At 48.1% G+C, this 14,915-nt stretch overlaps 1 protein-coding gene across 1 annotated transcript; it reads right to left on the reverse strand.

Moving 5' to 3' along the window:
* Positions 1-1,074: 1,074 nt before the first annotated feature.
* plod3 (procollagen-lysine, 2-oxoglutarate 5-dioxygenase 3) lies at positions 1,075-14,703 on the reverse strand. Its single transcript, XM_049029176.1, has 19 exons — positions 14,498-14,703; positions 12,734-12,825; positions 12,487-12,623; positions 10,455-10,618; positions 10,220-10,332; positions 9,794-9,857; positions 9,410-9,507; positions 8,922-9,023; positions 8,515-8,646; positions 7,066-7,187; positions 6,401-6,505; positions 5,843-5,968; positions 5,511-5,652; positions 5,022-5,135; positions 4,863-4,934; positions 4,659-4,763; positions 4,395-4,541; positions 3,812-3,937; positions 1,075-2,679 (listed from the first exon to the last, which is right to left on the reverse strand). The coding sequence occupies exons 1-19, from the start codon at positions 14,583-14,585 to the stop codon at positions 2,524-2,526; spliced, it is 2,205 nt and encodes a 734-aa protein (XP_048885133.1). The 5' UTR covers positions 14,586-14,703; the 3' UTR covers positions 1,075-2,523.
* Between the last annotated feature and the right edge of the window lie 212 nt (positions 14,704-14,915).

The raw sequence follows: 14,915 nt of genomic DNA on the forward strand, positions 1-14,915 counted from the left end.
CTGTACAGAACGGCTCATTTTCACCAAGCACAGGCAGACCACACCGCTGTCTGGTGCCATCTGCTCAGACCTCCATTACTAATGCGTGCTGACGGGGATATGAACAGGAAGTTAGCGTCCGGGGAGACATTTCCAGAACATGCCCTACTGGCCCCCTGCAGCTTGGCCAGGCTCTGCGACAGACAAGTGTTTGTAATGCATTTCTTTCCTCTGGTTTGTCGCCACGGAGTGGGAGAACGTTTCATCAGTGTGCTCTGAGCGTTCCTCGTGGTATGGTGCTGGGTTTGCGAAATCCACTGCCAGGATCGTTAACTAGCACTAGGGTTTTTCAGTTGAACTGCGGGGTTCAGCTTACACCTCATGGCAACACTAGTGACGGTTAAAAAAAATATCATCTTGCTCACCACGTCCCAAGCATCCATACCTGCTTGTCCTAATCAGCGTCGCGGGGGTCAGGTGCCCAAGAGCCCCAGAAGTTATGGGAGTGACACAGGGAACAAGCCAAGATGGGGCGCCAATCCATCGCAGGGCACACTCACACCATTCGCACACCTACTGACAGGCTCCAATTAACCTCAGCGTGTTTTTAGACTGTGGGGAAAACCAGAGGAGGAAACCGCACGATGACATGGGGAGAACATGCAAACTCCACGCACATGGAGTCAATTTAGTCTGCGTCCTACACAGCCTATGAAAGAAGACTTTCTATAAGTCTGTAATTTGCTATAAACAGATACTCAGGGAAGCAGAATGTGCGACTTCATACTCTCAGATCTCCAGGGATTCAAATCCTACCCAGGCTGGGTCCAACCCTTTTCAGGGTGCTAAGAAAAAAACGAACCTAGTTGCCTAGTTTCTGATCAGATGCCCTCTGGTGGCTGTCGGGTTGTAAGCAGCTGCTTAGTTCACTTATGCCTTAGTCCAGCCCTCAGCCATTCCTGACCGTGTGCGAGTTTTCTACAAGTCCAAAAACAGCTGGTGCAAAATCGCTGCTCCCCAGTAAAAATATTCACTAATATTCACTTCGTTCGCAAGAAAATGTCAATTCCTGCCCCAAAAACAATCCACACGTGGTTCAATTTTAAACAGACTTTTAAAACATACAAATAAATTAACACTTTGTACAGAGCACTGACAACAAACGAAACCAAACAGAATTGCAATACACAGAAGTATAACAAGATATTAGTAATCAGACCAGTTAATTAATAACCAATGAAATGCTTTAAACATTCCCTAACATGTGAAGTACAATATTTGATTAATGCAAATCCCATTTTCATGACTGAAGACTTATAAAAAAAAATGTGAGGAAAATTCATAAAATTGTGTTTAGAAAAATATTTTAATAAACAAATGAGCTGCACTATCCTCTGAATATTAACCACCTTTAGCATCGTATGAAATATATAAATCTTTCTATACTCAGGGAGTGTCAAATGCCAATCTGACCGAGCCACTTCAGAATGAAAGGCAACTTAAATTTCGTCAAATAAAAAAAAGACCAAAAAATACCAACAAAAGTAAAACCGTTGACAAAGGATAATTTATAATCATCCTTAGCCATGTGTTCTGGGGTCTCAGAGGGAACACGGAATGAAGTTTGGTTAAATTTTACTAAATAAATACTTTCTGGTACGTAAGTAAATCTTGGGGCTAGATATGGAAAAAAAATCACGTAAGAATCCATTTGGAAAACCTCACATTGCACTTTTGATGTGGCCTACAGGGCCTGCAGATATCTCACATCCCGATGATGACTCTCCAAACTAATGACTGTCTAGACCGATGAAAGTGCAATACAGATTGAACCCCCCAGAAAACTAGCTTTGGGCTGAAGGGAGAGGGAGAGGGAGAGAGAGGGAGAGGGAGAGGGAGAGAGAGAGAGGGAGAGAGAGGGAGAGAACGTACAGCAGCCCAGATGTAACTGATTGTCAGAATGACGGTGATGTCTAAAGTTGAAGCAGGACAACACTGCTAGGGCATGCTGGGAAACGGGATCCTGGCTCATCCAAATCTCATAATAGGTCACACATGATAGCAACACAAACCCAAATTGCTACTACTGTAGTGTTTTCTTTGAAATGACAAGACCACTATGCAGGACCAACAAGCCGAACGGCTCATTACTGAGGACACTTGGTTCACAGTTGTTCTAGACTGACACTAATTCATGGCTAATACAGTTTATGCCACGATTAAGCCACACCCACAAAAATACCCAGTATTTCAAGTACTACCCTCCAATTCTACTTCTCGATATTTTTCCACAGAACATTAAATGTCGCAATATTTAGTCACGTCGTTTTTCATGGAAATTGGAGCTGTCTGCTTTCTCTCCAACGCTACAGTGTTTTTTTGCTGTAAAATGCTGTAATCTCACCCCAGAGGATATTCCTGTCAACCTAAACTCCATTATGGCAAGTGGAAGAAGGCATTTTAAGCAACCGCGTCCCAGCTGAAATGTTCCGTATATCGTCCTGGACGCCAGCCGCCGCTCCAGTTTGGAATCCGGCCAGGCTCCTAGGGGTCGATGAATGACACCATAATGTAGCGCGTTCCCTGGGTGGTGGGGAGCCCCTCATGGTAGTGGGTCAGGCGGCCCGGGTGCATGAAGGACCAGCCCTTCCTGGGGGTCTCCACCTGGCAGTTGTACCGCAAGAATCGGGACCCGCCTCCCTAGAGACCACAGACAGCGTCAGACACAAACAGGCCGTGACACAGCCACCGAGAAACTTAACCTGCAGAGACACAACGTATATCAGTTAACATAAATCTACATAACCGATGTCCGTGAAAAATCAAGACGCAGTCGATATTGGTCGATACTGCCGGCCAATTTTTAAACTTAATCAATATTCAGATTCGCAGCACCAGAGGTACAACCACTAAAATAATGGAGATGATTTCTCTGGACAATAAGCCATCTCTCGGCGTGTAGGACGGCGGATTTTGCCGGCTCATTTACGCTGACATATTTAGCAGATGCCTTTGTCAAAAGCTACATAGAAGTTTGGCAGACGGCACATTACAAACCATCATGCTGACAAGGAGGCGACTAGGCGCAAGTGCGGCGAGGTCGAGCTTCCAGTTACGAGGGACACTGGAAACCAAACCTCACTGCAATCTTACGGTCTACTTGGCTGATGTCTCACTGCCTGCATTATATGACGAGGCTGCTGAACACAATTCATGGGACGTTAAGTAGTCAAAGTCACTGATATCAGCTTCACTGCAGATCTCTCTCACTCAAAACTTTAGCAGGTTTTCCTTATTAGTAATATGTCGGCATTGACCACAGCCTCCACTTCGGTTCAGCACATTTCCTGATGCTTAGTCTCTGAAGCTGAGACCATCCTTCTGAAGCCAGTTCTCCAACAAGGTTGTTAGATGACCCAAAAAATACCAAAATGTCATTCATGCTATTTATACATAGAACTGCTTTTCCTTCTGAAACATCGGCATTATTTTCACAACCCTCTATTCTTCAGGTTGGTAGTTTGTAATCCGGCCACACTTCCACACACAAGAGGCTGCCCAGTCCTGCATCACCATGCAGACTGTATAATTACATACCTGTAGAGTTACATCTGACACCCTGCATAACCCTTTTACTCTAAAAGAACATGCGATACTGTTGCTTTGGGGCAAACCTTCCTGGGGAGCTTCATGGTCTGCTTGCAGCTGACCTCACCCCTCACATGACCCGCGATGGAATGATCCGCGATGGACCCCGAGAAGCTCCACGCCGCAGTCAGGCTTAAGCGGGCCAGGACTCGGCCTCTGCCAGCTCCAGCCAATCAGCACGCACCTGGAAGTCCTTGCCCTTGTGGTTGAGGGCAATGTTGATGGTGTAGGTGGAAGAGTCGTGATGGGGTCTCAGAAAGGGCTGCTCGTCGGGTCGGTATCGCACCACGAAGTTCATTATGGCACGGGCCTGGACCAGGAAAAGAGGGCGGTGCTTAACAAATTGGCCAGGCGGGGGGGGGAGTTGTGGCTTCAACGCTGCCGTAACATCAAGCACTGCTTCTCAGGATGGTGCTCTTTGCTTACCAGCAAAATTATCTTCAGTCAAACTTAGTAAATAAACACAAATTAACGACGACGTTTGTACACAATTCTAGGAATTTAGTACTCGGCACCCCTATTGGTCTAAAATTCCACGTCCGCCCCCAGGCTGCGTCCCATTGGCTGGTCTACTCGGCTAACAGCGCAGCATCGAATGCTACCAAACCTTGTTCACGGCTCACATTGATAACGCGGCACGACCTTACATTCTAATTGCTTTAATTGGCAAGGTAGCTAGATGTGGCCCAGCTCTCTGCGCTATGGTGAGAAGGTCGCGTTTACGGCCACCTGGTGTTGGTGTCAGCAGGCCGCAGTTCGGGACTCACCTTAGAGTAGTATCCAGGATACAGCTTCTCGACCACGGGCACTATGTACTCCTTCAGGTACTTCAGCCACTCCTTCTCAAAGCCGATCTGGTTCATGTGAATGTCCACAGTGGGCACGTTTTCATACCCACCGGCCAGACGCTCATCCTGTGACACACACACACACACACACACACACACACACACACACACACACGTGTTATTCGCCTACGTGTTTACATACACGCTTGTTAAACACGTAAAGATTCACGTAAATAAAGTTACCTTGTGCTTCCCGCCCGACCACTGGCCGTTGTGCTCCATGGTCTCCACCAGCTCATCGCACATCCTGTCCGACAAGGCTGGGAACCAGTAGACATCAGGGCAGGGCTAGACCAGACAGAGAGGGGAGGGCGGACGGCCCAGAGAGTGAGAGCAGAAGGGGACAGACGGAAGCCAGAAGGGATCCGTTTTGACTCCGGCTCATACCTGTTCAATAAAATTCGTGTCGTCATCGAAGATCGCGGAGTATTTATCATGGATGTATTTTTCTTTCCAATCCTAAAAAACAAAAAGGATTCCTCTTTTAGGGAATCATGCAGATAATGGCGGAAAGGCCGACCCGGCGAGAGAGCAGAAGGACCTTACCACGGGGTTGTCAAAAATCTGCCACATGTCAGGGTACAGGTGGCTCGTGTTGTAGTTGGTGGAGGCGACGAGGCGGCCAAACTCATCCCGGTTTGACACGTACATAAAGACGCCCTAAGAGGGGCAGGCACAGCGGGACCAAGAGACGGTGAGATGGAGGATAACAGAGGCAGAACCTTGTGCGATATCGACTCGCGTCAATGTGGAGTTACGCAAAAAAACAGAAAACAAGATACGCTGAAGCACCAAGACAAAAAAAACGACGGAATTATTAAAATATCTTTGCATGCATTTGACATGTATTCTGTAGTACATATTACTAGCACATGGAAAAATGGTATGGGAAGGTAAATCCGACTTGTGGTAAATATGACTTAAGTAACTGTTTCTGGAACAGATTGCATCTGTCAATTGCAAACTGCCTTCAATGGCTGTAATGCCGAGAGAGCAAGAAAGAGGAGGGAACCCCCCAGGCCAGAGCAGACACACCTGGTCACGGACGGCGCTGCACAGAACCATGTCGGAGTCCATGCCGTCCTGCATGTAGAGGCTGACCTGGGCCAAGCGGGTGCGCAGCGTCTCCCCGTTTATCAGGTACACCCCCGTGATGTAGGGAACGTTCCAGACCCCTCTGAGAAGGGAGAGCAGGGAAAAAAAGACAAGAGTGAGGGGGGGTAGACACAGCACTTCATGGTTAAAGGAAACAAAACGTATCACGTGGTATGTACACACACACACACACACACACACACACACACACACACACACACACACACACACACACACACACACACGCGTTTGCCCTAGGTTGGCACACTCACATGCGTTTGGCCTGGACGATTTCGATGTAGTCTTCTGACCGGGAGTAGTACCCCTCGGGGCTCAGTGCCCCCCAGAAATTGGACCACAGTTTACCATGGCGAGACAACATGGGAGCAATCACTGGCCTGTCATGAAGGGGGGGGGGGTGTCAGTCATGTGATTTACTGATATATGTGAACATATTTGTTTGAGAAGTAACTTCTTAAAATTGTACTCTCTTATTTTGAGGTCACATGTGGGACTTGGAGAAATCGAAACTACTTACGAAAACAAACACAAAAGTATGGGTGGGGGGAAATGAAAGGTGACTGAATACTTTAACGATGCACAAATATAGCCTGATACATCGTTTTCTGGGGATGTAATTGACAGTATGGGCAGCTCTCGACTTAGACAAAGTCATCTTAAATAAATCTGTGCGATACTTGCACGTGTAAAGACACACACTGAAAGCTTATCACCACGTGCGTGAGGGGATTCCCCTAACGACACAGAATGAGCTGATCACCGGAGCTCACCACCGCTCTCTTGTGAAGGAGCGGCACCTTACGACTCACTTGTTCTCCTCGATAAGGATCCTCAGTGTGTCCGGGTTGATAAGCGCCACGTCAGAGTCGATGCTGAAGTAGTAATCACACGTGGGGTCCTTACGACATGCTTCCCTGTGGGGGGAGGGCTGGTCACATGGGGGCCATTGGACTGAGATCCTACAGATCACTGAGGTGCCATAGATCCAGAGGTAGGGTCACGGGGGCATTGGGCCCAGCTAAAAGCCAACCACCCCCTGGAAAGCCCCCTCCTGTCACTCGTCGATTCAAAACATACCACTGGCTGGCCTCTCTCTATGAATTATGGCCCCTCCTATGTCTGACCAGTTACAATAAATACATTTTAAAATCCTAGAATCGCCCTTGCATAGATCCCTGCACTATCGCTCCAGAAGTCATGTGTGAAGCACCTTAATTTCACATTCTGGTCGTTCACACAGTTCTGCACCGGAGCAGCAGGTGGCGCTGTGTTTAAGGCCATGGATACAATCAGAAGGTTTGCCATAGAATGAAGAAGAACTTGAGCTGAACTGCTCCACACAAACTGAAGCTTTCATGTGACATGTAAACCCAACCCACCTGAAACCTGCACACCTGAACATTTCTTTGGCTGGAACACTTTTGTTAGAGAGTTACTGCAGGAGTCAGGGGATGGACGCCATTTTGTAACTCACACGGCCATCGTCCGAGCCTCGTCCTGCTGCAGGTTCTCCTCGGGCCCCACGATCCGGGCATCTGGGAACAGAGTCTGATGTTCCTGCCAGAAGTCCTGGATGTGCTTCTCATGGTAGACGACCTGGGAGGAGCACGAGGGAGAAAGGCGGGGAGAATAACCTCAGAAGGTAGAATCACAGATATCTGACGTCCACTTCATCACGCGTAACGCCCGCGCCTCCCAGCCGAGATGATACTCCCAAACGTCACGGTCATACAAAGAAACGTTCCCATTTTCACAAACCAAACTCGTCTTCAAACCTGCCGATCTCATCTACTGTTTCCAAGATCTTGTGTAGCTCCCACAGACTTTAGCTCTCCTCAAGACCCAAGGCAGGGCAACCCCTTAAGGCCTGGAATCACGCTGATCAACCTTTTCCAAAGTCACTATACAGTAGATTGACATCTAATTTGATGCTGCATGCTCAGGTTTGTTCACAATATAACATGCGAGATCTTACTAGGGAATCGTACAAATTCAGTGTGACTGAAATGCTCCACCCTATTGGTACCTGCCGTAACTCTCAAATAAGCTTTTAAATGTCCCCCACTGAGCATAAATTCTCTACATCACAACATCTAACCCTCCACTGCGTCAAACTAAGGAATTTGTGCAGATTACAAAGGCAAGACAGATATCTCCTGCTCTCTGGTATTGTTCTATTTTGCAGTCCCATTATATTTTTGGAATAACTATGAATAACCACAATCTTATTAGAGATCCCTACTATATTGTTTTGTTTTTACATACTTCCTTTCAAGCATAAGCTTAATCTTGGAAGCAGGTGGAAAAGCACTGCGCTGCAGGGATGAGCACTGCACAACTGTATGAGAAAACCTGAAATGCCGCAGATTATGCTGACACACGCATTCACTTCCTGTTTGCAGCAGATTACGCAGACGCACTTCCTGTTTGTTGCAGACTATGCGGGAACTCACTTCCTGTTTGAAACTCAGCACTGTGTCAGGGTTGCACTTGAATGGAGAGGACTGGAGTAGCCTTTCACAGAAAATCGATGACTAAAAGAAATACGATCGAGCACAAAATCCGACGAAATACAGCAGCGTCCACCCTCTTTATATTCAGATTGAACTTTGGAAACTGTGAAAGACATCTAGCATAACATGAACCTGAAAGTGCTCTGTAGGGCACCAGACAGGCTGTAGCTCCAAGTTTTCAGCACTAGAGTGAAGCAGGCCATTTCCCAAACTGTGATTATAATATCAGCGAAGTCGAAATCGATGCAGAAGTAAACAACTGATTATGGAAGCTGGAGTACACCGGGGAAGCTGCAGAGTAGAGTATTCAGCATAAGTATCAAAGTAGACACGGGCTGTACTTCAGACAGACAGGAGGCCAGGGTGCCCTGACAGCACCTGCCGAAAGGTCCGGCATAGGAGGTACTGACGTTGTTGTGAATGAAGAGCCTGATCCGGTCTAGGGGGTAGTTCATTGTGGTCAGCCTGTGTAGGAACTCAGACAGGAAAGGTGTGGGTTGCTCGATGAACACGGCTACGTGCACCAGGGGCATCTCCTCGTCCTGTGGGAGACACAGAGGGGCATGGCGCAGCGTCAAGCTGTGGCCAGGGAGTGGCGCACTCGAGCAGGGAACATGCACTGGAACTTGGCGACTCGACAAACAGGATCCGAACATCACGTAATGGTGAGGCAACACCACTCAGGATTCGTCGATACTTGTCACACTAATATTATAATTCATTTGTTTAACCGAAGCAATATAACTGAATATATCGCTGGAGCAATTTGGTGTTAAGGGGCCTGCTCTGGGGCATTAGGGTGAATGCGCAGGCTTACCGGGACGTCGCTGAGGTCCAGAAGATCGTCGTCACAGACGCCGCAACCCGCCTCGTACGTCCAGGCCGTGGGCACGTAGTTCCCGAGGTAGTTCAGCTGCAGCTGCGAGGACAGGAGACAGAACAGAGTACAGCAGTGTTTTCCAATCCGGTCCTCGGAGACCTACAGCCGGTCCTCGGAGACCTACAGCCGGTCCTCGTTTTAGCTCCCTGCCAGACAGTCCACGTTTTGGGCGCTGGGAGGGAGTGAAAACGTGCACTGTCTGTGGGTTTCCGAGGACCAGACTGGGAGACACCGGTATAGAGGGGATGGGGAACATTCCCATGATGCACGTGTGTTACGAAAGCATGTTCCAGACTAACCCTAACAAGTAGGAATTCAACCCTTAATTATGAGCAAATGCCCCAATCCAACTGTTTCATTGGCTAAATGCTTAAAAATACAATCTGCTTGCATCGCAATGCATGGTAGGATCACTATTCGCTTACCTTGGTGGGTCCGTTGCCATGTATGATGACAGGGAGTGTGTCATAGGCCACGTTCCGGGCCCGGACGCGCTCCTTCTCGAATTTCAGAACCACCTCCTCTGTGAACATGGGGGACGGGGGGTGTAGACATGGACATGAAGAGGCGAGTCAGAGCAAAGTGTCACTGCTGTCAAGTGACCACCGATGGAGGCGAGTCACAGCAGGAGCTCAAGACTGCGAGTCACAGAATTTCACTGTCATGGACAGAGGTAGCAGATGTTTGAGGGAAAGGTTTGAATAAATGGGGACACAAAACAGATCGTGTGCAGCGTGTGGAAACACAGAACAGAAAAGCGCGACAAACTGAAAGACCAGCAGGCTGCAGGCGAGAGACTCGAGCCTCACCGAGGGCCCCGTTGAGGTTCTGAAAGATGCGCGAGCGATGGTCCAACGTCATATTGAAATTTTTCTATAGGGAGAACCAAATATGAGTGACTTTCGCACTTCTGGGATTACACAGCTCTGACACAAACCCCTAAATAAGCAAGAGTTGTTTTACAGCTTGTTTCAGGGAGGGTATGAAAGACCTTAAGGCAGGTAAGGAGGCCAAGAACAAGAACAACAATCACAACAACAACCAAAACAAAAACAAATAGTTCACAACCTTGTCATGAATAAGCAGTTAGATGATAGATGGTTGGACGAATGGATGGAAAATCACAATGAACTAGATTGGATTAACAATCATAATGAACTAGGACAGATAGGGATGTTCCCACTAAGCAAACCAGTGGTTAGAAACCCCCCTAAGACCCCCCCACCAGCCCCTACCCGGTGAGCCGGGTCCAGATAGATCCTGGTGTAGAATAGCTGGTCGTCGTCATTGTCCTTGTACTTCCACTGCTGCACGATGGCGCTGAGATCGGGGGCATAACCTATGAAGCCTGGAGCAGCGGGGCGACACAAGAGCGTCAGTCTGCGTGGACAGGGGTCCCGTGCCGCCCTGCCAAACCTGGCCCCGCCCCACCAAACCTGGCCCCGCCCTGCCGGCACTCAGCGAGCTCACCTCCAGAGTTAAGGTAGCGCTTCCCCGTGTGGACGGGCGGGTACTTGGATGCCAGCCTCTGGTCGGGCCAGCAGAAGCCCTCTGCGGAGAAGACCACGCGGTGACCCATCCGGGAGAACTTCCAGAGCAGCTCCTGGGGGCCACTGGCCAGGATTACATCATAGCTACGGGGAGGCAGAGGGCGCCAGTGAGCAGCAGACCAAAGACCACATACAGCATACAGAGAGACGCAGTTACATCAGTTTTCCCTGTGAACATGCATCAGCTGACTGGAAACAGCATATAGCAGAGATGAATACCATCATGCAGTTAGTGCCTTCTGGAAAAGGACACCCCCCCAAAAAAAAAAAAAATAAATATTGGATTATATTCTAGGGAACAAGACACTTGAGACTCATCAGCAGTCAGTATTGCCCCCCACATGGGGACCATGACATTATTTAAACATACATCAGATGATAAATGTGAGAGATTCGGAGTTCGCAAGGATTTGGAAGACATTTTACATAAACAAAAAATATAAACAATTCAAAATATTGCTAAGGCCACAATACAGCAGAATTTTCTAGAACGGATCCTGCCATTTTGGGTAGTAAGTAAGGGGTGGGGAGCAGTGTGACTGCTGGGGCTGTTGCCTTTTCCAATGAAGGATCTCCATCGCCATACTGCTTAAGTTGCATTTCACCGTCTGTTCTCATTAGGGAAGAGAGGCGACCACAAAGGCCACAGCAGACAGTCCTCCACTGAAGAGTGATTCATTTCACAGTGGAGCACTACGCCCTGATTGAAGGCTGCAGGCTGTGCAACGGAGTTCTAAAAATTCCACTGGTCCTTCTACTGCTGCAAAATAAGGCATCTCATCAAGACAACCGACCAACTCCACACCGCAGAGAGATAACAGGAAAACAGACACCGCCCTGCGTTCCACTGAAATCACGAAACGCCCTGTTTTTCCTCCTTATATTCGCTCTACGGCGGCAGCTGCTTACAGCTGAGCGTCTACGGGATTGCAGAACTGGGAAACAGCACAGGGGCGGCATGGTGGTGCAGTGGTTAGCACTGTTGCCTCACACCTCTGGGACCCGGGTTCGAATCTCCGCCTGGGTCACATGTGTGTGGAGTTTGCATGTTCTCCCCATGTCGTCGTGGGGTTTCCTCCGGGTACTCCGGTTTCCCCCCACAGTCCAAAAACATGTTGAGGCTAATTGGACTTGCTAAATTGCCCGTAGGAATGCATGTGAGAGTGAATGGTGTGTGAGTGTGCCCTGTGATGGGCTGGCCCCCCATCCTGGGTTGTTCCCAGCCTCGTGCCCATTGCTTCCGGGATAGGCTCCGGACCCCCCGCGACCCAATAGGATAAGCGGTTTGGAAAATGGATGGATGGATGGAAACAGCACATTCCTCTGTTCCAAATAGCCAGCAGAGCAGAAAGCGGGCAGCTAACAGCACATGCATCAGAGGACTTGGATGCTTGTCCTCGGTTTCATTTGGCATGATGACTGTCATTGAGGAGGAGGATTATGGGAAATGGGACTCTCTGGATGGAGGACTGGCTATAGAGTAGAATAAGATTACCCCAGTGCAAGAAAAACAAGATTTCTGGGACCAGTCCAGTACAGAATAATGCGACATCTCAGACATTAACTTCACCAAACAAAGCCAGGCAGAAGAGAGCATACAGGAAAGCAGCCTGGAAGCAAAAGAGTGTGACAGGAATAAAGCCAGTATTCATTCACTGTGAGGGCCAGCCGGACGGACTGGCAGCCCCCCGGTAACCAGAGAGAGCTGGAAGAGGAGGAGGAGAGACACGAGGAGGAGAGAAAGCAGTGACCAGAACAGAACCTCTCCAGGGAGGCTGGTACAGAAATGAGCTCGAGAGAGGAAGTTATTGGAAACTGCAGGGAAAGAGAAACAGAGACCCCAGGGACCATCAAACTTCTTGTACAGTGCTGCAGAGCCCGGTCTTTTCCTTGAGAAGCAACTGTGATTCTCCCCTGGTGCAGACTGAGCATCCTCTACAGCAGGCACTGACCTGTCCACAAAGAGGATGACCAGGTCCTCCCTGTCGCTGTACCGCTGAAGCTCCTTCTTCAACCAGCGTACTTTCTGCCCCCCGCCGACAGTACGGGCCACGTCTCCACCTTTCCATTCCTCACCCAGGCCCAGAACCTGGTCAAGGACGCGGGAGGAGAGCATGGACACAGAGAAGATCGTGAAGTCGACGTGTTTAAAGGCAACCGTCAGCAAGGGCATGAAAGAGGGGGGCGGAGATCCGATACCTTCATGGTGTAGTTGAACTGCCGGGCAGTTCTCACGAACCTGTTGAAACCATCAGTCTCCTCAGTGGCAACGGTGATGACCAGCAGGTTCCCTGAGATCAGGAGACACGAGAGAGCATGTATTTGTGTGCTGAGATAGCGGGAAAATAAAATGAACAAGCAAACACAACAACGTTCAGGGTACAGACACGGAGTGTGGCTCAGTGAGTTAGGAAGCTGCGTCTGTGATCGGAAGGTTGTTTGTTCGAATCCCATGGTCAGCAGAGTAATTTCACCATTGGTCACCTGAGCAAAGCCCTTATCGCTCTAGTGACCCTGTTTTCGCAAGGAAAAACACGCATCGTTCTGAATAAAGGCATCTGCTAAATAAGGTATAAATATATTTATTTGTTGGCAAAAGTTCCATCAATACAATGACATTTTAATGTTTTCTATTTTAAAACAATGTGATAGAAAGAAACAGAGAGAGGGCTTACAGAACAGCCTTAAAACCTGCTGCTAACCAAACACAACCAGCTAACCAGCATCCACCATGACTTGTTTTACTATGTAAACTAATAAGGCAGCAGTTAACTAGCAGGGTCCCCTGACACTGACCAGGAAAAACAGAAGATGGGTGAATGTTTCCCCAAACTATTAATATCATTACTACCAGGACTAGGTAAGAATGTCTTAAAGTCCATGAACCCATAAGCCATGGGTCTCACGAAGGCCTCAGCCCAATCATGAGCTGATCTATGCTGTGGGACAGGAAACAACCCCGCTGGTCAGTCTCTCCGGACATCTGAGTAGCACGGGGAGCATCTCTTTACATGTGCTCTTCGGCTCGAACGGAAACTACATCTTCATGCCATGACTGTGAGTTTCGGCCAGAGCTGAGTGAGCTTTGGAGAAGGAGCACAACACAACAGAACGGCACCAGAGTCGATTTGCTGGAGCAATTTCAGTTGAGTTCTACTAAGATGACAGGACAAGACTACATCCAACTCCTCACCTGCCAGTCACCTTCCTGATACAGCTAAAAATATTTATTAGAGATTTAATATGTTAAATACACATTTCTGAGCTTTGGTGATTAAAAGAATAATTAAGAATAAACTTGTAGCACATATTTGAGATTCCGTTAAATAAATGATTATTCAGCTAAGCAACATTTCACCCGGTATCTCTTTAGGGTGGGGGTAGGAGCCGTACACGTGTATGTAGGGGGAGGGTCCGACTTAATCAATGCTCACCATTGTAAGTCGTGTTTCATTCAGCAATTTCGTCTTTTTATTCCTAAACTCCTATTACTACAGTATCAACATAAGGAAAGCCACAAACGGTATCCCTAATGGTTACAGTTATTTGTCGTTATTTGTGTATTATCTGTCGTAATACTCCCCATCTATAAATGATAGTAATACTATTTCTGAAGAGAACTTATGTTAGTTACATATCATTCAGACAGTTTAAATCCAGACCAAGCTTTTAATACACGCCAGCAACCCGTTTTTCACATGTACCACATATTAGGTAACTGATGTTTAAGTACAGGCAAACAAATGCCTCACGGCCGTTTCCGTCCCGTTATTTTATCTTTTACTTGACTTAATATTTATTAAGACCCTGACAGTCAGCAGGCAGCCGCAGCTTATCGATCAATACTTATAAGCGGATGCGCAGGCACAGCTTGCGGGGTAACTGCGCATTGCTATGGCTGCGCCGAGGAGTAAAATGCGACATGGATGGAAGCTTCTGAAATCCCTTAAACCAAAACAATACCTGGATCTAAGGTCCTTTTGTCCGCAGCCGTCGCACAGACTGTAAAGTAAAGGAATGACACACAGATCGCATTAAGTAGCGACTGCATTGCTGCCCTTCGATAAATTCTTGTTGTTTTAATATAAGTGTACAGCCCTCCTACTCTTGTTCCCGTCTGCCCTTCCTGTAGACCCTAAGTTTTGGGAAATCTTCTATCATGGCTCAGAAAACAAGCCCCACCCCCCTACTAACGGCCAATGGGCTTTAGCAAAATATGATTGACAGCGACTTTCGCCAATAGAGGCATACGAGAGTCACTGATAGCCCAATCGTAACGGGACAAATGGATGAATTTTCTAGATGTCCTCTGGCCAAGGGATTTCGCTGCCACGTCTCAGGAATGCCGGAGGGGGGAGGTGGTGGAGGGAAAGAGTGCATG

Source organism: Brienomyrus brachyistius, chromosome 10 (assembly GCF_023856365.1).
Source record: "Brienomyrus brachyistius isolate T26 chromosome 10, BBRACH_0.4, whole genome shotgun sequence".
Classification (NCBI taxonomy): Eukaryota; Metazoa; Chordata; class Actinopteri; order Osteoglossiformes; family Mormyridae; genus Brienomyrus; species Brienomyrus brachyistius.

Coding starts and splice junctions, on each gene's coding strand:
- plod3 (XM_049029176.1), bottom strand. CDS start 14,585: ATGCAGTCGCTACTTAATGCGATCTGTGTGTCATTCCTTTACTTTACA. Junction 5,969..6,400: donor ATCCTTATCGAGGAGAACAA/GTGAGTCGTAAG, acceptor CCTTCATGACAG/GCCAGTGATTGCTCCCATGT. Junction 5,653..5,842: donor ATCGTCCAGGCCAAACGCAT/GTGAGTGTGCCA, acceptor CTCCCTTCTCAG/AGGGGTCTGGAACGTTCCCT.